General features: G+C 52.5%; 6 protein-coding genes across 6 annotated transcripts; 4 read left to right on the forward strand and 2 right to left on the reverse strand.

Moving 5' to 3' along the window:
- Positions 1-3,106: 3,106 nt before the first annotated feature.
- Positions 3,107-5,586, forward strand: BO66DRAFT_408283 (putative C6 transcription factor; the record flags this gene model as incomplete). The annotated part of the gene is made up of 7 exons (XM_025649107.1): positions 3,107-3,247; positions 3,355-3,903; positions 4,246-4,302; positions 4,351-4,502; positions 4,552-4,725; positions 4,772-5,122; positions 5,175-5,586. The coding sequence occupies 7 exons, from the start codon at positions 3,107-3,109 to the stop codon at positions 5,584-5,586; spliced, it is 1,836 nt and encodes a 611-aa protein (XP_025508214.1).
- Positions 5,587-8,041: 2,455 nt separating this feature from the next.
- On the forward strand, positions 8,042-9,596 carry BO66DRAFT_313570 (putative eukaryotic translation initiation factor 3 subunit EifCl; the record flags this gene model as incomplete). Its single annotated transcript, XM_025643392.1, has 2 exons — positions 8,042-8,350; positions 8,475-9,596. The coding sequence occupies 2 exons, from the start codon at positions 8,042-8,044 to the stop codon at positions 9,594-9,596; spliced, it is 1,431 nt and encodes a 476-aa protein (XP_025508215.1).
- Positions 9,597-11,857: 2,261 nt separating this feature from the next.
- Positions 11,858-13,784, forward strand: bna5-1 (kynureninase). The gene is made up of 4 exons (XM_025649691.1): positions 11,858-12,166; positions 12,237-12,580; positions 12,638-13,121; positions 13,181-13,784. The coding sequence occupies exons 1-4, from the start codon at positions 11,992-11,994 to the stop codon at positions 13,618-13,620; spliced, it is 1,443 nt and encodes a 480-aa protein (XP_025508216.1). The 5' UTR covers positions 11,858-11,991; the 3' UTR covers positions 13,621-13,784.
- A 547-nt stretch (positions 13,785-14,331) lies between these two features.
- BO66DRAFT_468223 (ER membrane protein complex subunit 4) lies at positions 14,332-15,348 on the reverse strand. The gene is made up of 3 exons (XM_025652634.1): positions 15,072-15,348; positions 14,632-14,981; positions 14,332-14,563 (listed from the first exon to the last, which is right to left on the reverse strand). Exons 1-3 carry the CDS (start codon positions 15,207-15,209, stop codon positions 14,488-14,490), a joined length of 564 nt encoding a protein of 187 aa, XP_025508217.1. The 5' UTR covers positions 15,210-15,348; the 3' UTR covers positions 14,332-14,487.
- A 560-nt stretch (positions 15,349-15,908) lies between these two features.
- Positions 15,909-18,579, forward strand: BO66DRAFT_365893 (putative AP-2 adaptor complex subunit beta; the record flags this gene model as incomplete). Its single annotated transcript, XM_025645232.1, has 5 exons — positions 15,909-16,409; positions 16,479-16,554; positions 16,624-16,988; positions 17,041-17,469; positions 17,520-18,579. The coding sequence occupies exons 1-5, from the start codon at positions 16,162-16,164 to the stop codon at positions 18,577-18,579; spliced, it is 2,178 nt and encodes a 725-aa protein (XP_025508218.1). The 5' UTR covers positions 15,909-16,161.
- Positions 18,580-18,781: 202 nt separating this feature from the next.
- cwc25 (U2-type spliceosomal complex subunit CWC25) lies at positions 18,782-20,660 on the reverse strand. Its single transcript, XM_025650257.1, has 2 exons — positions 20,509-20,660; positions 18,782-20,392 (listed from the first exon to the last, which is right to left on the reverse strand). Exons 1-2 carry the CDS (start codon positions 20,532-20,534, stop codon positions 18,991-18,993), a joined length of 1,428 nt encoding a protein of 475 aa, XP_025508219.1. The 5' UTR covers positions 20,535-20,660; the 3' UTR covers positions 18,782-18,990.
- Positions 20,661-20,893: the final 233 nt, after the last annotated feature.

Below are 20,893 nucleotides of genomic sequence, written 5' to 3' on the forward strand. Positions count from 1 at the left end.
TTTGCTAGCTGATTTTCCAAGACAGCCGACATGATACAGATGATGGGGGGAAGGCCGGTTTTGAGGGGCGGGGTAGGAAAGAGTTACTACATAGTATTTGAGTAAAAGATCCCAGCTTACATACTCAGGAGGCTGATCTAATGAATGCCATGCAATGCCGGAGATGTATTCCCGCGCCCTCCCCCCCCCCCCCCAAAAAAGACGACGACAATCGATGGAACACCAGCGTCAACGAAGGGAGGACGTCTGATTTCTACCCATGGTCCATAGGAACAATTTGCCGCTTCAATTTGGCCTGAGAGTTTATCATAGGCTTGCTTGTATACGAAGGAGACCGAGGAGAAGTTCAAGTCTGCGCTGGAGAACAGTACGTAACCATGGAAGTTACCTAACTAGATGTTGTAGCCAAAAAGGGAGATGCGCGCCTTGGGGGGCCCGGGGCTCGGATCCCCGGTTCCGAGCGCCGGGCAAGTCACCGCCTACCAGTTCCAAGCATTCAGCCCTGCAGAATTTAGACTATTTACTGTGATAGGCAGGCGGACGGCGACTCGAGAGCTGGCCAAGGCCGCTCGGACCACCTCAAAGAGAGCAATATTCGGCATGTTAATTATGGATCATGCATCATGGATCATGGATCTTTGTCCGCTCTCCGGCATTCAATTTTTTTTACATACTAGTATATTAGTCTACATACCTATTTCTCTCTAGCCTACTTCGACTACTTGCCTGTGGCTTTACATTACCTAGGAACTTCAAATAAGCAATAAGATAATTCTCTTGCCCGAAAACTTCCAGTATTGACCAGCTTAGGTTTTTTTTCGAGACGCCACGAGCTGGCCGTTCAAGCTTACCGCAGCGAGCAAGGCAAGCGGGCATATGATCGCCATGAGGCCAAGAAGATCGCGCCCACCAGGTCAGGTGGTTGATTGGAGGCGAGTCTAGATTTTCCGGCACCAGCAGGGACCGAATGGGCTCAAAGTACCGGTCCAAAATCCCAAAAATTCCGGTCTTCCATTATCGACTTGGTAAGTAAGTCCGGTGGTAGACTAATTGCCATGGTACCTACCCCGTACAGTGTAAGACGGCCGTGAGCCGTGAGCCGTGAGCCGGTAGTACTCCGTAAATGGTTGAAACCAAAGTAGTACAAGGCACGGTTGAATAAAAAAGACCCTGAGGCCGACAACCCGAACATTAGCCGCTGGATCCCGCCCCATTCCATGCTAAGTGATGCAAGCAATTTTCAAGCCTGTCGCTTGTTTGTGCTATGATCTGAAGAAAAAGTCGCGGACCACTCAGCCACTTCGCCACATGGCATATGACGTTCACTGGAGTCCAGGTTGTCGCCGCACAAGGCCGGAGTATCAAAGTACCAAGGGGGTTGCGAGTAAGTACAGCTTGTCACTCGCATGCAACGATCCATAGGCCCTTGCTAGGCCACATCAGGCAAGGGTGCCAGACACCGTGGACCATCAATCTCTGGACCCCTTTCCCTGTCATATACCACTAATCACAGGCCTGTTACAGCGCTCATATTAAGTCTGGCCCATCCGCCTTGAGGATAAGTATACCTGATGGGTTTCCGAATGGAAGTGTCTAAATCCAAGGCCGCCACTAGTCCATTCGGATGACTTTTCCACCTGTGATATTGAGTCTTGAGGTGATGAGACGCGAATGGCATGGATTTGCTCCATGCCCGGGTGGCTCTTCTTTGACTTCCTGCGGATCCATTCTCCCATGTCCCCTTACCTGCTCTTTCTTTCCCCCGACCTGTAAAGTTGCAGATTTATAATATTTTTCTCGCGTAGAGTTGCGATCCTTGCACTAGTCGGCGCGTGCTACTGGTGCATGTCTTTGTTACCCTTAGGTAGAGGTGCAGCCAGCACACATGCAGCTTGGAGAGATAACATTGGGCAAGCAATGAAACTTCACCCTTGTTGGCTAACGGTCCGCGGTCGATCGATCAGGTAGTAGTAGGTTTACGGCGCCCATTCGCGGCGCAGCTGGTGTTCAATCATCGGATTGACGAAGAACGCTGATCGGTGATTCAATATGACATTAGGTCCAACCCAGGCTGCCCCACGAAAGGGGTAGGTGTAGTTATTTCTGAGCAGACTCATTGAGGTTCGGGGAAAAGGCCGGGGGTCGAGAAGCCGGCGCGCCTGTCCGCGTCATGAACAGACTTGTCTTGATACGTAGCCGATGTGGGAACCTGTCGCGGATCAAACTGGTACCGCGATTGCGAAGCTAATGCTCCAGCTCCAAGCTCAACTTTCAGTCGTTCCCACCACCTCTGTGATTGAACCACAGGTCTCTTCTGGCCTTCACTGAGAAATCCGTGGAGATGCTTGATTTCTTCCACTCAGGCTGTCTCGCGTTGCTAGTCACTGGCTCTGCCACTCTTTCCTTTTCCCCCTCCCTCGCTTATTATTCGTCTCTCTGTCGGTTCCCCAGTCTTGCGCTTTTGAAGCCAGCAGTCAACTCCTCGTATTCCAATCGCCGCCCAACACTGCTTCCTGCTAAGGCGAGCTCCGTGCTTGTCATCTTTCTTGCTCTACTCCGCCTTCAGTCCTTCGCTCTGTGCCCGGGCATAGTGTTGAAAGATCTTAGACGATCTGATCACGTGTAGGCTTTGCTCTTAGTCTGTCAAGCCATCCCAACCACTGTTGGGTACATATTTCGATTCCTTCCCCTTCAACCGCGTCGGCGCCTGCTCACCCCGGTGGTTCCCCACATTCTTTAACAGTCATCGATCGTGAGAGCCTTCTTTCTCGTGGTATTGAAAAAAATATGGCCTTTGTTGATATGCCGGAAGCGGGGCGTCTGTTTGGCGATAATTGAATGATCAAGGCTACGCCTTGTTACCAGGCATATGACATGAACCTCGACCTGCCTCATCTGCTAGATTAGGTAAACAATCAAGATTGTGGCGAACTTCCTTGGGGAACCTTGATGAGACACGTCCTTAGCAGCGTGTCCATGTGCCCAACTGCTTCGGTGCTGACCAAGCTAATTGTGAGCAACCTGACTCCAGCCCTAGGGATGAGATAGGCTGTCCGGGCTCTCAACCACCCCGCCTCCGTCGCCGGAAAGGGGCGTGCTGGCTCAGATGGACCATAATCATCTGGGCAGAACTCTGCCTACCCTCGCTCCAGGGCCACGCGGCGCGTTTGCAGCCCCAGTGACAACAATAGCAAAGTCAAGGAAGAACTCAACTGCTTGCACGTCATGTAAGGCAGCGAAGAGGAAGGTAATCGTGAACGCTACCCTTCCCTCCAGACAAACACATTCTTGCTCATTGTGAGGGTGCTTCCACCTATGTTGTGCCGATCTTTGAGCTAACCACGCGGACTATAGTGTAGCGGACGCCCGGCCCCTTGCAAAGCATGTCAAACCTCCAAAGTTGCATGTATTTTCGATGAATCCCTCGACCTCAGACGCAAAGTCGCCGTGAGACGCACTCAGGGGGAGCTTCAACACTATAAAGGCTTGTTGGCCAGCCTATTCAACAAGATTCGCGATGCGGACGAAGCTGAAACCTATAAAATCCTGGAAGCCATTCGTTGCAATGAGTTCGAGGATATTGCCACGGCATTGGAGGGCCTTGAGCTGCCCAGCACGGAGGAGTCCAGCAGTGACTCAAGCTCAAGCTCGGAGGACTCGGAGAGGGAGGAGAGTGAGGAGGCGGAAGATGACAGTGAATCTCCGAAAGAGCTCTCGGACCCCGAGAAAACCATGCGCCTAACAATCGAGAGGCTCTGTGATACTCCTTTGTACCAGGTACCATCATATTGGACCTATTGCGACGCTGATGACTTTGCCGTTTCGCATCTCGTATCCCTGTACTTCACTTGGGATCATCCATCTTCCCAGATCCTTGACCAGGATTCGTTCCTATTCGAGATGGTAGCTGATCCGCAGGCTACACCACAGTTCGAAGCGTTCCAGGTGTCTGAAGAGTTCGAGTTATCCGATGAGTTCGAGATACCTCCAGGATTCGAGATGTCTCCAGAGATCGAGCCGCCTTCAGAGATCAAGTATGTCGCGGAGGATGAGAGTTCACCAGATCCAGACCTCAATGAGAGATTCTTAAAGATAGAAAGCTCCCCGAACATTGGAAAATTGCGAGAATTGCAGCGTTCTCCAGATATCGAAATCTCAGCAGAGGACAAGACTGAAGATTCAGAGGATGATTTAAGCGCCAAACCGGATTATCAAGGAGCAATCGAATTGGAATATGGGCTTAAGGGCGATCCGCACTTCTGCACACCACTTCTCGTGAGCAGCATTCTAGCAGTCGCAGCAGTAGGTAATTCTCATTCTTCTCGTTCGGCAATGACTAATTTTGACCAGACGTATTCCGATTACCCAAAGATCTGTGCTATCCGAGGCATCGATTCAACACGTGGCCAAAATTTTTTTGAGGAAGCAGAAAGGCTATGGAAGGCAGAGCGGGGCCGGCCTACATTAGCCAATATTCAGGCAGTGACCTTGATGAGCCGTTTGTATGCTGCATATACTCGCTTCATATGTGCACAGACTGACGACGGAAAGTCTGCAATTTCAGGGCCAACGACAAGCCAGCTGGCTGATGCTAAGACAAGCTGTACAACTTGCCAAAGACATCGGACTGTTCCATTCCCCGAGAAGGCACTGGGGATCAGACATGCCGGCCAAGACCCGACATGTCTATGCAGTTGCCGCCTGGGGACTGTACATAATGAACTCGTAAGAATGTCAATTCCATTATGCCTCACTTCGCTAAGGCGTGCAGGGAAATGTCATTCGAGCGCGGCAGGGCCCCAGATCTTGAGCCTCCGTGGTGTAACCCTGACACAGCGTATGATTACGACAAAGGAGTCGTGTGGAGTGCATACCCGCGTTTTAAGGAGGATGATTTCCAAGATCTGCCAGGCCAACTCGGTGCAACTTTCAACCGCACGATCCTTCTAGCAAAGATCGCTGTGAGGATTCAGGAGTTCTTGTTCATCGAGTCATGGGGCATGTCGAAATCTGAAATCGAAGCATCGGCAAATGACTTGATGAATCAATTGCAAGTCGTGAAAGAAGGCCTACCAGCCTCAGAGGTTGAGCAACGAGAGCTTCCACATGTCCTACTTGTTCAGTGAGAACCCCAGCAGGAATGTCACCCCCTACCCCTCTAACCGTTTATCAAGTATCAAATACCATCACACAGTATTGCTATTTTTCGAACATCTCTGGGATCAGCAGCGTGTGGAAGCAACCCCCGAGCAGGTCCGTTCATACCGACTCGAGCCGGCGAAGAAGGTTGTCGAGTATCTCGGTGTGTTTGAAGCTAGGTTCGGACTGCGTCGAGTACCAAGACAAATGTTGGAGCCTGCCAATCGCAGTCTTCTTGCTCTGCTAGTCTTCATTGAGGATGAGGAGTCGTGGGAGCCAATAATAGACCTATGCCGGTTCATGGCGGCGTGCAGCACAAGGTTTGTTCTGGCGGAGCAGATGTGCCTCCAGTTCGAACGGCTAATCAAAGCCTCTAATGCCGTTTTACCACAAGAAGCGTACGAGGTGCTAAAAGGTAGAGGTATTAATGCATCCGACTGGCTGTGAGTCAACGCTAGCAGGTACTGTCAACGAGATGGACAGACACACAGATTCACCCACAAAACCAGTGAGACTGACCGATTATGTGGCATCACAAATTGTGACATCGGGCATTGTGACCTCAGTTCGTGTCAAGCAGGATGGGTGTTGCCGAAGACTCGTCAAGCCTAAGCATGGCTGTGACGAAGTTTCCTGGATTATTGTCTTGTGTGCACTCGCAAGCGCCGCGATTCGCTTCGTGGTAGGTTCGTGGTAGCAATTCTCTGGAGAACCAGAGTGACACGCCACCGCCACTATTGGTAATGGTCTCCCCGAACAAAGTCGAGCTCGTTCATTGAAGTGGTGACGAGGTCTTTGCAGTGTTTTATGGGGATGAGAGTAACCACGCTATTGCAGTTCTGCATCAAGAGCCTTGAGCGGTGAATGTCGAGGGCAAGAGGAAGATTGCGTGGATAAAGCGAGTACGGAGTAGAGATCTCTGGAGAATGAGGAAGGAAGAAGGAAGCGAGGAAGAGTGATTGCGAACTGGAGTGTAGCAGCGAGAAGAAGTTTGAGACCACCAACCCAGGGCTGAGGCCTGACATCTAAGCCGAATGAAGCGTGAACAAATGACAGTCAAGTAGGATAAGCTTTCCGAAGAAGGGATGCCCAATAATGAGCTCTGGAGCGACAGTGGCACTAGCAACCTTGGTTGGCGGCAAGCGGAAGGGGCACATGGCCTTGTCCTTCATCTCCACAGACTCGGATTTCCCAAGTTCTATACTTGGCTTGATCCGGAAGATTCTGTCCACTGGCCGAACCTCCTTCCTGCCGTGCAAGCTATGTGTACCTGTGCCTGTATGCCTGTGTGCTGTGTGCTGTGTGCTGTGTGGTGTGTGTGGAAGATCATGGGCGTGGAGTTCCGATGCGGCAGTTGACCCTCGCCCTTTTTTTTCGAAAGAAAAAAAGGGATAGAAACACACGAGTCAGGTCGTGGCCGTACCTGCAGGGAGCACTATCTACTACTAAGCACAAGTCACAACTGACCTACATACCATATTCATTACATTATTCTATTCGACCTACCGAACCGGCTAGGCCCTGCTGGCAGTCGAATCCTTTACGCTATCACTTTTTCTTGACCAAACCAGGTCTAGAGCATCGTATTGTGCAAGGAATAGAGCTCCAAGGTTTGATTCTCAAGGAGAATCCTATCCGAAATCTATGATAATCGATGCGGATATCAGATCTTGACACCTTCTATCGGTCAAGGCTTACCCTGAATCCCTGCCCTCTGAAGAATCGGACTGAGAGGAACTGCCTCTCCTATAATGCACCGCGAGTCACTATAACTGTATTAATTTGCTCCCAACATTCCTGGACGAAAGCAAGGCACTCTGCCTTCGGCTCCATGGGGAGGGTGAGCTACTACGACGTAGCATAGGTACTAAGGTTCAAGGTTACCACCTCGCTTCCAATCCAAGGTTCTTCAAGCGGCCGGCAGAAGTATCCGGCTGCCCTGCCACCCAATCGGAGGCGTGCTACTCACCTTGCGTGCCACTCACTCCATGCTCCTTCGTCCCTCCATGCCACACCTCATTCCCATTATATATCCATGACTCTGGAATACTCGAGTGATCTCAGCCACGGATGGGGGTTCCCAAGTTATGTCAACTCGTGTTCTCGGAAACTGAAAAGGGCGCCGTAACGGCTCGGATGGGATCTTGCCTTGTGCAAATAAGCTTCTCACACTCCAAAATTCTTACTACGCATATTTATTTCTCTGGTGTCGCTCACCTATGTATGCTTGGCAGATTCTCTGGGTATTGATCGAGCTCTATGTGGAAGACATGAGTCAGTATTGGGACCCCTTTCATACTCCTTGATCACGGCAAGTAAGAGTACACTGGTCCGAAACACAATATCACAAAGTGATTCTAGTATAGTTATAAGAGCTATTGGGTGTTCCTGCTAACTCTAAAGATAAACACGTCTTCAGGTTACTTGGTATCGATAACCTCACTATATGTATTCACCAGTTCCGTGTTGAGCCAACAAGCGTGGAGGATCCTGACTTGTCTAATGTGACCTGATCCTAGCTCAGGCAATCTTTGCATGCTCATCACCATAGAAAACATGGATTATAATCTGTGACCGACGCAGTGGCTCTGTATTTTCAGAATAGACAGGTAGTAGAAGGCACGGTAACCTATGGCGAGCGGCAAGTCTTTGGGGGTTTTTTGATCTGTCGGGTGCATAAATGAGTCAGCAGGACAGCTATGCACAGATAAGATAAGCACAAATCCGTCCAAGCGAAAACCCTCAAAATTCAACTCCGCCGAAACAATCCAAATCCCACACGCCGACGCCAAGTAGCTACGCCTGACGACGTGCCCCCTCTCCTGCCCTCTCTCCACCCATCTCCGCCCCCCGTTCACTCGGAAATCTTATCATCGTCAACAGTCGCTTTTCTGTTGCAAACATGTCCTACGAAGAGCGCGCCAACCAGCACCCCAACTTGGGCGACGAGTCCGATGTTGAGGAGGAGGCCCTTGTCAACGACTACCGCGAGCAGGTCAACTATGATGATGGCATGAGCGAGTTGGACCGGACCACATCTCTTGGAGCTGGCTCGCAGGCACAGGATCTCCAGGCACAGCTCGCCGCCGCCGCGACCCCGCTTGAATACCAGGCCACGCTGGAGACTAAATTTGCGAGCTACGATAACTACTGCAGCCTTTTCCACTACATCTTGAACTCGGACGGCCCTGTTGAGTTGGAGGTTCCTTCGGTATGTTCTTTCTCCCGCCCTGCTCAGAACGTCTCGCGCGTCGAGGCTTCGTTGAAAGTCGTTGTGTGGTCGACGTGAACATCGGCATTCTGGACTAAAATCACCTAACCTTCTGTTTATACAGTACTACTGGGCTTGGGATGTCATCGACGAGTTTATCTACCAGTTCGAGTCCTTCTGTCGCTACCGCAACCGTGTCGCTCGCAGCGGCTCCAACGAGGAGGAGGCGCAACTCTTGCGTGAGAACCCGAACACGTGGGGCTGCTACTCCGTCCTTAACGTCCTTTACTCCCTCATCCAAAGGTCGCAAATCAACGAGCAATTGGCTGCCATCAAGCGTGGTGAGGACCCATTGGCCGTCGCAGGAGAATATGGCTCTCGTCCTCTGTACAAGATGCTGGGATACTTCTCCATCATCGGACTTCTGCGTGTCCACTGCTTGCTCGGTGATTTCAGCCTCGCCCTGAAGACTCTTGATGACATCGAGATGAACAAGAAGGCCATGTTCGCCCGTGTTATGGCTGCTCACTTCACGACCTACTACTACGTCGGTTTCTCTTACATGATGATGCGCCGCTATGCCGACGCCATCCGCATGTTCAGCCACATTCTGGTTTACGTCTCCCGCACCAAGAACTTCCAGAAGGGCGGCAACAGCTACGATGCCATCGCCAAGAAGAACGACCAGATGTACGCTCTGATTGCTATCTGCGTTGCCCTCCACCCCACTCGCTTGGATGACACCATTCACTCGGCTCTCCGTGAGAAGTACGGCGAGCAGCTCAACCGCCTGCAGCACGGTGGTCCCGACGCCCTGCCTCTGTTCGAGGAGCTCTTCCGCTCTGCCTGCCCCAAGTTCATCAGCCCCACTCCTCCTGACTTCGAGAACCCTGCCCTCAACGTTGACCCGGTCGATCACCACACTGCCATCTTCATGGATGAGGTCAAGAACACCCTGTACAACCCTACCATCCGTTCCTACCTCAAGCTTTACACGACCATGGATTTGAAGAAGCTGGCCGGCTTCTTGGAGGTGGAGCCTGAGAAGCTTCGCTCTTGGTTGCTGATCAACAAGCAGCGTAGCCGCCAGGTCCGCTGGGTTGAGGGTGGTTTGTTGGAAGGTGAACCGGCCATCGCCAACGACTTGGACTACGCTCTCGAGAAGGACCTCATTCACGTGAGTGAGACCAAGGCTGGACGCCGCCTTGTTGATTGGTACCTTCGCAACCTCGCTCGTGTCTACTAGATCGACAGCCCAATACATCGATCACCGTCTTAGACGCAAGAGCTTGAGGCTTGAGATCTCGGAGATGCGATCACTCCGTCTTCATAGCCACAAGGGTCGATGGTATTCACGTGGACAACACGGCACTCCCAATGCCGATTGACCGGGCAACTCGACCCTATGGATGCACGAAATTGAGGTCAACAGTGACTTGGTGGCTTAACCTCCCACCTCTACCCCCACCCCCTCCCCCTTTTGCCTACTGATCCTCTCACCTTACCCCGCCACTCAAGTTATGATGCCTATTATTTCTATCTTCATATTATCCCTCCATGTTGTTTTCTTTCAAATGTCCATGCTTTTTTCTTAGGGTCGGGGCCTTGAAACCGATCAGGTTACGGGGTTGGAGTCGACACAAAAGAAATTCTCGAGGATTTGATTAATTCGCGGCGTATTCCATTATGCTTGTGCTTTGGTTTTTGCTTACTGTTTCGACGACATTGTCCGGTCTGGGCTGTGCATCATGCTTTTGTTTGTTGCTTGCTTGCACAGTACCCAAAAAGAATGCAGCTGGCAGAGCACAAGGCTGTAGTGATTCCATGATGAAATAGATGATGACGTTATTTAATCCTTTCCATTCTCCCATAATTGTGCAAGTATGAATACCTTTACGCGCCTGAAATCCCAATAGAAGCGGAGTGGGGGTATACTATTTACAATCTATTCGGATAAGCATAGCTATGTTGTGGTAGTTTGATGCACGCCAACCCCCAAGTATAATACATGGGCAGAACAGAGCACGACTGCCTTCAGAAATGGGAGCAGGAAAGCCCGACAACCATGATCCGCAAGACCCTTAGCGACCCCCCCTACTCCAGAACGTCGAAACTCGTCCCGCAACCGCAATTACTCGAAGCCCTCGGGTTGTCGACGATCTTGAACTGACTTCCAATCAGCTCCATCGTGTAATCCACCGTACTTCCGTGAAGCAACTCCAACGAAGGTTCATCCATGACGACTTTGGCCTCGCCGGGTCCGGCAGGAGCGTCCTCCGCTTCGAAGACGGTATCTTCTTCGGGGTCGATCTTCGACGCTGCTTCGAGGGACATCATATACTGAAACCCATGACAGCCGCCGCTTGTCACGGTGATCCGGAGGTGGTCGTAGGGGTTTTCCTCCTTCGTGGCCGACGGGGAGGAGGTCGGGTCTGTGATCTCACGAAGCCGCTATAATACGAAGCCGTTAGTTTAATACCCTCACAAATAAGTAGAAATCAAGGACAGAACAAAGGACTTAGGCCACGCTACACAGCGACAGGCCCCAAGATATAACAAAATAGAATAGACCGAAAAAGAAGAAAAAAAAAACATACAACAGCCGGGATTCGCTGGTGGTCACCCACCCAACTACTAACCGGCCGGCGTGTGGCTTGAGTACGGCTGAGCGGACGGGAAGCCCTATTTTCCACACCCTGTGGTCGTATGTACTGGACGAAGAGTGGTCATGGTACTTCTTGCGATGGTACCACATGACCTCCCTCCTGCCACTGCCATAGCTTGGGGTTGTGCATATAACCCGACTCCCGTCCGATTCATGAGTACCCAGCTTCCATCACAACCCAACATACTGAAATATGAAGATGTCGGAAGAGGGATAAAAACCTACTTCTGCGGCCCGCGGGGATATCTTGATTGTGAGTTCTTTTCCATCCTCGTCAACTCGGGGGTTTTGTAGGATCTTCGCGTTCGTCCGGATCGTTGACGAGGAGAAAGGGTAGCGCTGGCGGATTGCATTGTGGAAGAGCACGGAGTATCGCGGAGTAAGCTTCTGGGACGCGATGCCTCTTGTAGCTTTCTTAAGAGGACGCAAGCTGGACCGGAGGGATGCCGTGTCGCAAAACGATGCGGCGAAGTTCACCGGAGGCGCGGCCGATGGCGAAAACGCGGAGATGGATGAGTGAGGTCGCGATAGCCGGCGGACGACGGATGATAATACCGGACGAGACATGATGGTCTTCAAAGATCTTCAAGATCAAGGAGCTAGTGGATTGGCGGCGTTATCGTGGTCACTGACGTCTCGGGTTGTAGAGAGGCGTGTCGGACTGATTATATATCATCATCCCAAAGATACTGCCGTTAGTCAGAGTGAGCGGCGTGGCGTCATTGGTTAATCGGCCGTCGGCAGACATCGGCAGAATAATCACCGTGCAGTTGCCCGCCTTTCTGGCCGATAACCGATCGCGGGGAACTAAACCGAACCGTGAGCCGGGTGCCAATCGTGCTCTAAGAGCTAACCCTTGTCGAAATTTGACTATAGAACTCGTTCTGACTTCTCACATCCCTCATAATCACCAGCTACTGATTGGTTTTTTCCAGCTTCACAAGATAAAGGACTGGCTTGTAGCGGATCAAACGCAATGCTTCCCGATCTGCAAGCAAAGCGCGCAAATGGTGGTCCCCCACTTTCTGACTTTACAAGAGAATATGCGCAATCGCTTGATGCGCAGGATCCTCTACGTCACTTCCGACAGGAATTTCTCATCCCCTCGAAAAGTGATCTGAAGAAGAGGACCTTGGCTCTACCGGATGGATGTACGTCAAACGAGCAAGTTTTCTGTTGCATGGACCATGGATTAACCAGAAGCATTATTCGTTGATATAGATAACGAGGAGGCTGAGGAAATATCCATCTATCTATGCGGGAACTCCCTTGGAGTCCAGCCCCGCAATGTTCGCAAGTATATTGACCACTATTTGCGAGCGTGGGCCATCAAGGGTGTGACGGGCCATTTTGTATCGCATGATGATCAGCTGCTTCCACCCTTTGTCAACGTTGACGAGGCTGGGTCGAAGTTGATGGCGCCGATTGTTGGAGCTCACCCTGAAGAGGTTGCCGTGATGGGTACGCTGACAGCGAACCTGCACCTGCTGATGGCGAGCTTCTACAAGCCTACTAAGGAGCGATACAAGATCATCATCGAGGGCAAAGCATTTCCAAGTGATCATGTACGTGTCGGATCTTGGGCGGGCCGGAAGAACAGCCACTGACATACAAGGAGACAGTACGCCGTTGAGTCTCAGATCAAACACCACGATCTTCGCCCAGAAGACGCCATGGTTCTCATCGAGCCCCAAGACTCCGAATTCCCCACCTTGCCCACCGAGCAAATTCTTCGTGTCATCGATGAGCATGCCTCGAGTACAGCTGTAATTCTTCTCTCTGCCATCCAATTTTACACTGGGCAGTATTTCGACATCGAGAAAATCACCGCGTATGCCCAGTCGAAGGGCATTTTGGTTGGCTGGGACTGCGCCCATGCGGCCGGCAACGTGGACTTGCGATTGCATGACTGGAACGTGGACTTTGCTGCATGGTGTACCTACAAGTACCTTAACAGCGGTCCTGGCTGTATGGCGGCCCTTTTTGTCCACGAGAAGCACGGCAAAGTAGACAGAGATAAGATTGGCACTGCAGAGCAACCCTTCCGCCCGCGCTTGTCAGGTTGGTGGGGAGGAGACAAGCAGACGCGGTTCCTGATGGAAAATAGTATGATATGGTATCCCAAGATATCTCAAGCCTCAAGCTCTAACTTCACACCCCCGCAGACTTCGTTCCTCAGACAGGTGCCGCAGGCTACCAGCTCTCGAACCCGTCGGTTCTGGACATAAGTGCGCTTGCGGCCTCCCTCGAACTTTTCAACCGGACTTCAATGGCGCAGATCCGGGAGAAGTCCCTGCAGATAACGGCATATTTGGAACAACTCCTTCTGGAGTTTCCGTCCGAGTCGCTTCCAGAGAGACCGTTCAATATAATCACACCCTCGAATCCAGCAGAGCGGGGTGCTCAACTCAGTCTGCGCTTGGCACCGGGTCTTCTCGACGGCGTTCTCGAGGTTCTGGAAGAGCACGGTGTTGTGATTGATGAACGGAAGCCAGACGTCATTCGAGTGGCGCCTGCGCCTATGTACAACTCGTACATCGATGTTTGGGAGTTTTGTCAGGTCTTTCTAAAGGCCTGTCAGCAGGCTTTGGACGCCCGTAAGTGAACATACAACTTGTATATCTGTGATTTTGGAAAGAAAACCTCCCAACGACCAAATCCTTCCATCCTCTTATCCATGCAATCGACCGTGACCTATGAGATTCCCGGGTCAACATCAACTTTTAGCAAGGCTTCTGGGACGATGACAAACATATAATCCAAATATACCACCAGTCATATTGACAAATATAGATTGGAGCTTCACCGAAGGGTCTAATCTTTCAGTAGGTGTCCTTGGCTCCACATGTATGTATATTCTGTTCATATCAAATCATCCGAGGCAAGAGATCGCTTTCGCGGTTCCTCTAATACATGGCAAAGAGAAAGTATTTGGGGCAGTACGAAGTGGGCAGTTCTTAAGCCTGCTATGTAGGAATAGATTTCCTATGAAATACTTATTACGTATAGTAGCGGAAATAACCTACTATCAACCATATAAATTTGTCGGTTGTCTTTACTAAACAACGCCCAAGTCCGGCCTGTTACAGCAGTACTTACTAAAAAGGCCCGTAATCAGCTCCTTTATCATTACACTGGGCATATATAAGCGGATCGTACCCAGACTAATCAGGCTGCAGGATTGACCAAGATTGGCCAGCCCACACCTGATTATAGTCTTTCAATGGTCCTTGTCCTTGAAGCTCCGCTTATTCTGGGAGTTCGAGCGGCCCTACCTAGTAGTGTGGCCATCTGTACTGTACACTTTTAAAAGTATGGCAACTGCTACACACGTGCAACTAGTACGAGCCTAATTAATGAAGGATTCCGGTTATTTTGCACGAAAGACTTGTTTCATATCAACCCTCGGGCCATTTTATACTTTCTGTGCGCCAACATTCTGTACCTAATATAGAACATAAACCCTGGAGATTCATCCAAATGCAAAATAAGCCGGCTCCAACGATTGACGCTCTGACTCCCACGCTAACCAATCTGATCTCGTAGTCCTGTGAAAAAGATAGAATGTTAGCCATCCGTCCAGCCCAGCAGCCGCGCGAGAAGAGAGCCCACTTACGGCAGGAGACCCATCGCGTTGACCTTCCAGATACCCAAGCAAAGTAAGACTAGCTGCATTACGACATAGATGGCCTTGACGCCCAGAAGCTTGCCCCGTGTGCCTTCGGTTTCGAACTTGGCGAAGACGGTGTTGGTATTGATGAGGCCTTGGATCGGGCCCTTGAAGAGCATGAAGACCATCATGATGCTGAAGATTTGGAGACTGTTGCCAGACATGTACATCATAATCGCGTTCATGGGGATTTGCTTGGAGGGAGCCAGGGCAATCTCCCAGGCCTTCTTCAACTTCAGGGTATCGGTCTCCTCGGGCTTGGTCGGCGCGGCGGTGGTCGATGACTGTTGCGCAAGCTGCGGACACAATTATAAGGGTTAGTTCGGTGGCCTCGGAGGTGGGGGGGGGGAGAAGGGGGAGTAGGGAGTATTCATGACAGAACATACATTTTTACCGCCCATCTTCTTCGAATAGCCTGGAGGATCGGGGATTTTGGCGGCCTCTTTGCTTGGGCGCGGCATCGGGGTGTTTAGCCTGACCACCCATTCTGGGGGTGGAGGCGGGTTGAGAGGTTGCGCAGCCATCCAAGTTTTTTTGTTGGACTCAAATATGAGATAACGAGGAGGGAGCTGAGCACAAGCAAGCGTAGCGTAATGGAGGGGTTGTTGATGGGCAACGGTGCGGAGAAGGCAAGCTGGAAGAATGTTGATTGATGATGATGATGATGACAACCCCCGTCGTCCTCCTCCATCCGGACTGGGAATTTCTCCACAAGCGGCGGGCGGAGTTGGCGGCTCCCGATCCACTCCTGATTCTCAATCCAACCCAGACCCTGATCGAGGCTCGTTCCCCTTTTGACCTTGTTAATCTCGACTTTGGATTTCTCTCGCGACTGTCAGATCGAACTGGGGGAGACAGTGATTATTTCCCATTGAACCTAGGTTGGACTCCAATCCGCTTCCGCGCTCATTCCTCCGTGCGACGCTGACTCCTTCCTTTAGCACCCACCTGCACACCCCTCTCCCTTCTCGAAAGGTCATGGAAGCTGCGGCCAGCTAAAGATCTCCTCCCCCTCGAAGCTAGCATACCGACACGAACCAACGTCGCTATACATGCACATGCGATTTTGAAACACCATCACCTTCACCTGCAAACCCTGCGCCAGCCCTGTTTTGAAAAGTACCAAGCCACCGAACCTCGCCCGATTCGTCACCTATAACCCTCCGACGCAATGAGTTCTAGCGGGGGAGATGCGAAGTTGTTCGCAAGGGTATGTACTTGCGCATGCACTGCTCTTCCGTTTCGTCGGTCGCTTTGAGGCCTTGGCCTGGTGACTTCCTATCATTCTTCCGCATCTTCCCCCTCCTCAATCCGTCAAATCACACTCGACGGTAGCTCTCTTCCATACGAACCGAGCACTGTCCTATTCCTTCCTCCTCGCACCCTTGGGGCAACCTCTTTTCGGTCATCCATGAAATCCTATCCACCTCACACACTCGAGTCTCGCTCGTTCTAAAGAAGACTCCCTGTGATCCCATGTTTCTCAGTGTGGTCCCCTATAGTCCGCAATATGGCTTACCATTCTCTCAATCTAAACAGGGCAAAGTCGCCGAACTGCGCCAGGAGCTCAACAGCGGTGGGAAAAAGGATAAGAACCATTCGGCCAAGAAGATCGCCCTCAAGAAGATTGTCGCAAACATGACGATGAGCAACAATGACATGGTAGCCTTGTTCCCGGATGTGATCGGTTGCATGAACCTGCCCAGTCTGGAAATCAAGAAGATGTATGTCGAGAGGGCGAAAACCGATTGCGGATACAATTGTTCGGCGCTGACTTGTCTTTAACGATACAGGTGCTTCCTGTTTCTGGTCAACTACTCCAGGGCGAAGCCGGATATTGCGCTCAAGGCGTTGCCGATTCTGGTCGATGTATGGATGATGCCCCTCTTTCTTCCCCCACCTGGATGCACTTCGATGGAGTTCCTAACGAGCGCATAGGATATGGAAGATTCCAACCCGCTCGTGCGTGCTCTGGCTTTACGAACGATCTCATATGTCCACGTTCGCGAGTTTGTTGAAGCCACAGTCGCACCGGTCAAGCGATTGATGCAGGATATGGATCCCTACGTCCGGAAAACGGCCGCCTTTTGCGTCGCGAAGCTCTACGAGCACGATAAGAAGATGGTTGAAAGCTCCGACCTGATCGACCGGTTGAACAGCATGCTTAAGGACGAGAACCCGACGGTGGTATCCAGCGTCCTTGCCTCCTTGGTAGATATTTGGGGACGGAGTGAATCGATCTCTCTCACCATTGACTACGCCAGCGCGTCGAAGCTGGTTTCGATCCTACCAGACTGCTCTGAGTACTTACTCCTGTACCCGATGAAACCAGTCTTTTGCTAATAAGACCCATAGGTGGGGGCAATCATACATTCTCGAAGCCTTGATGTCCTATGTTCCTCAAGATTCCGCTGAAGCGCTCTTGCTGGCAGAGCGTATTGCTCCTCGCCTGTCGCATTCCAACTCTGCCGTCGTTCTGACTTCGATCCGGGTCATCCTTTACCTCATGAACTATATCGCCGACGAGAGACATGTTACCTCGTTAGCGAAGAAGTTGTCACCGCCCTTAGTCACCCTTCTCTCCAAGCCCCCAGAAGTCCAGTATTTGGCTTTACGCAATGCCATCTTAATCCTACAGAAGAGGCCGGAAGTCCTACGGAACGATATCCGCGTCTTCTTCTGCAACTACAACGATCCGATCTATGTCAAAGTAACGAAGCTGGAATTAATATTCATGCTGACTACGAAAGAAAACATCTCTGTGGTGCTCGCGGAGCTCAGGGAGTAAGTTTGCCTTTTGATGTCCTGACGATCGCACAGCTAACAATGGTTAGGTATGCCACAGAGATCGATGTCCATTTCGTGCGCAAGGCAGTGCGCGCGATTGGCAAATTGGCGATCAAGATCGAGTCGGCCGCACGGCAGTGTATCGACACCCTCCTTGACCTGGTCAACGCAAAGATTCCCTACATCGTCCAGGAAGCGACCGTGGTCATCCGAAACATCTTCCGCAAATACCCCAACCAATACGAGAACATCATCAGTAACGTCATCCAGAACATCGACGAGCTCGATGAGCCAGAGGCCAAGGCCGCCATCATCTGGATAATCGGACAATACGCGGACCGCATCGAGAACTCCGACGGCCTTCTTCAGGACTACCTCGCCACCTTCCACGACGAAACCATCGAGGTTCAACTGGCCCTCCTGACCGCAACGGTGAAGTTCTTCATCCAACGCCCAACCAAGGGCCAGCAGCTGGTCCCTCAAGTGCTGAAGTGGTGCACGGAGGAGACGGACGACCCCGACCTCCGCGACCGAGGGTACATGTACTGGCGGCTCCTCTCCACCGACCCCGCGGCCGCCAAACAAGTCGTCATGGGCGAGAAACCGCCGATCAGCGCGGAGAGCGAGAAACTCGACCCGAAGACGCTAGAGGAGCTGTGCTTGAATGTCGGCACGCTGGCCACGGTATATCTGAAGCCCGTCCAGCAGGTCTTCCGCAATGCGCGGACCAGACGATTGCAGTACAGCCCCGCCCTGCAGAAGCCGCAAGAGGAAGCCACCAGCGCCGCCAGCTGGCAGTTTCCCGCTGCGGCGGCACAGGCCGCGGCCAGTAGTCCCACGGCCGCGACGGCCGCCAACCCGACGGGCTTCCCGATGACCGGCGCGGCGGCGGGTGACATGAACGCCGCCGTCAGCGCCGCGGACAACTATTTCAACAGCGTCGGCAGCCAGCAGATGGCCGCGCTCGATCTGGGCGGTCGCGGCGACGGCGGTGCCGGGGGCGGTGGCGCGTCGCAGACCCAGTATGTGGTCAACCAGAACCAGCAGCAGGTCTATCAACCCCAGTTGGCTGGTGGTGCGGCGACGGGAGAGCTGTTGCTGCTGTAATATCCTCTACGTAGTATTCCTGCTCATTCCGCTGCGTCCGTTCTTCATACTTACTTCATTGGGCTTTCCCCTTCTTGCATTCATCCTTTGAGCGATGCCAGCTTTTTGATCGCAGGCAGGGACTTGTGATACCTCTTATTATTCAACATTTCTATTATATGTATCATTTTAACTACACACAAAATGTAAAGAAGTTGGGGGGGGGGCTGGAATCATGGTTTACAATTCTTATTGTATATCATACACACTTCCTACCCAATCTGCCTGCCTCTAGCAGAATTGAGGTGTATGGACACTAGTTTGCAAAATTGTCGTTATTGCACCAACCATCGATTGCAATGCATCAAAGACGTCAGGGACCATTGGATAAAAACCATAGTAGTAGTAGAACGCTGCACCTACCAAGAATGCTCACTCATCATCATCCAACCGAGCAAGTCCACCACGACTACGTTTGAGGCGGTCATCCAGATTGTCTTCCTGGAGTTGGCGATGAAGACCCGACACAAAACGGCCTTTTTCAGAGCGATGCTTCTCGTCCTCCTCGAGCTGCTTCTGTTCCGCAGCGGTAACCTCTGCAATACGCTGACGACGGGTTTCCTCCATCTCGTCTGCGTTGGAAAGCATCTCTGCCAGTTTGCGCTGACGTTCTTGCTCCAAATCCTTGGCTCTCTGCTCCGTGTTGTTGTTGTTGTTTTTGCCATCCTGCAGGTTCCTGTCACGATTGTACGAGTCCCTCGGTCCTCTGTAGTCCCTTCTGTCAGAGAAGCGATCGGATCTCTCTCGTCGATCGCGGTCACGGACATCCTGACGAGCACCATCTCCCCGGTCATCAGAACGGCGTCTGTCTGAGCGATGGCGATCAGGTCGGGGTGACGGCGATCGATCACGGGGCGCATCCCGACGAGAAGAGCGGTCGTAACGGTCCTCTCGGTCACGGTGATGCCTGCTGGAGTACTCTCTCTCGCTGCCGTCTCTGTCGCCGCGATCGCGGTCCGGGTCTCTTCTGTCGTAGTCGCGATCTCTGCGATCCCTGTCCTCCCTCCGATCCCGATCCTCTCGGCGATGATGATAACTCCGGTCGCCCCTCTCATCCCTCCGTCTTCTCTCCGAGCGATCCCCCGCAGCAGCTCTGGGTGACCTCTCCCTCTCCCTCTCCCGGTGCGACCTCCTATCCCCCTCATCGCTATACCTCCTACTCCTCCTACTACCCCGATGATCCCTCTCCCTCTCCCTGTCCCTACTCCCCTCCCGCCGCTGCCTCCTCTCCCTTTCCCTATGCCCCGCCCCAGCACTCGCCCCCGCACCTCCCACCGTTTGGGACCCCCTCCTCACCCCCTCCTTGATCGCACTCTCCAAAGCCGCCTGCTCCCTCTTCCGAATCTCCAACAACGGATCCGCCAGAACCTTCGCCATCGTGTCCCGGGGATTCGTCCCTGCACCCGCGCCCGCGGCACCACCGTCCCCCGCACCCGCGACCGCGACCCCGCCCACCCCGGCGGCCCCCTTCTTCAGCGCCTGACTCTCATCGTTCTTCAGCAGAATCTGATCGAACCGCCGCTTGCCCAACAGGTACCCTTCCATCTCCTCGGAGTAGTGGCCCGTGGCGCTCGACGGCTCCTGGTACATCCAGTCGACGCGCTGGATCTGGCGCGGGGCGCCCGAGTCCTCCTGCAGCCGCTGGAGTTCCTGGATCTGGCGCTCTTCGTCCCGCTCGCGCCGCAGCTGGTCGATGCGTTTGCGCTCCTCGAGGGCGCGTTTCTCTTCCGCCCAGACGCGCTCCTGGTTGCGGAGGAGGGAGGGGTGCCATGATCTATTGAGATGGGTGAGTTAGTTGGTTGGACCGGCTGGGGCGGGGGAGGGGAGGGGACAGGCTTGATGATAAGGGCAAGGAGGATCTGGAAGGGAAGGTCGGGAGAGAGGACGTACTTCTTTAGGTTGAGATCACCACCCATCTTTGCGGTTGCGGATTAGATGAAGATGGGATAGGGGTCTGGTAGTAGTGGTGGGTTGTTTGGTTGGCAGATTGTTGTGAGGAGAAAAGATGGATGGAAGAAGGATGAAGCTCCGGCGGTTGTGACGATGCCAGGGTGGGTTGTTCTTCCTAATCAGGAAGGATGGGTCCGGTCCGACCGAGGTCGAGTCGCGAGTCAGGTTGGGGCCCGGGGGCGGTGGCCGGAGCGGACTGCAAGGTGTATGCCTGAGGACCAGCCGCAACTTGCAAGAAGGCACTTTCTGCCCAACTTGTCGACGGACTATCTACGGAGTGCCTCTGGCCACTGCATGAATGGTGCAGCTGCTGTACTGTACAGAA

This window comes from Aspergillus aculeatinus, assembly GCF_003184765.1.
Source record: "Aspergillus aculeatinus CBS 121060 unplaced genomic scaffold BO66scaffold_4, whole genome shotgun sequence".
Classification (NCBI taxonomy): domain Eukaryota; kingdom Fungi; phylum Ascomycota; class Eurotiomycetes; order Eurotiales; family Aspergillaceae; genus Aspergillus; species Aspergillus aculeatinus.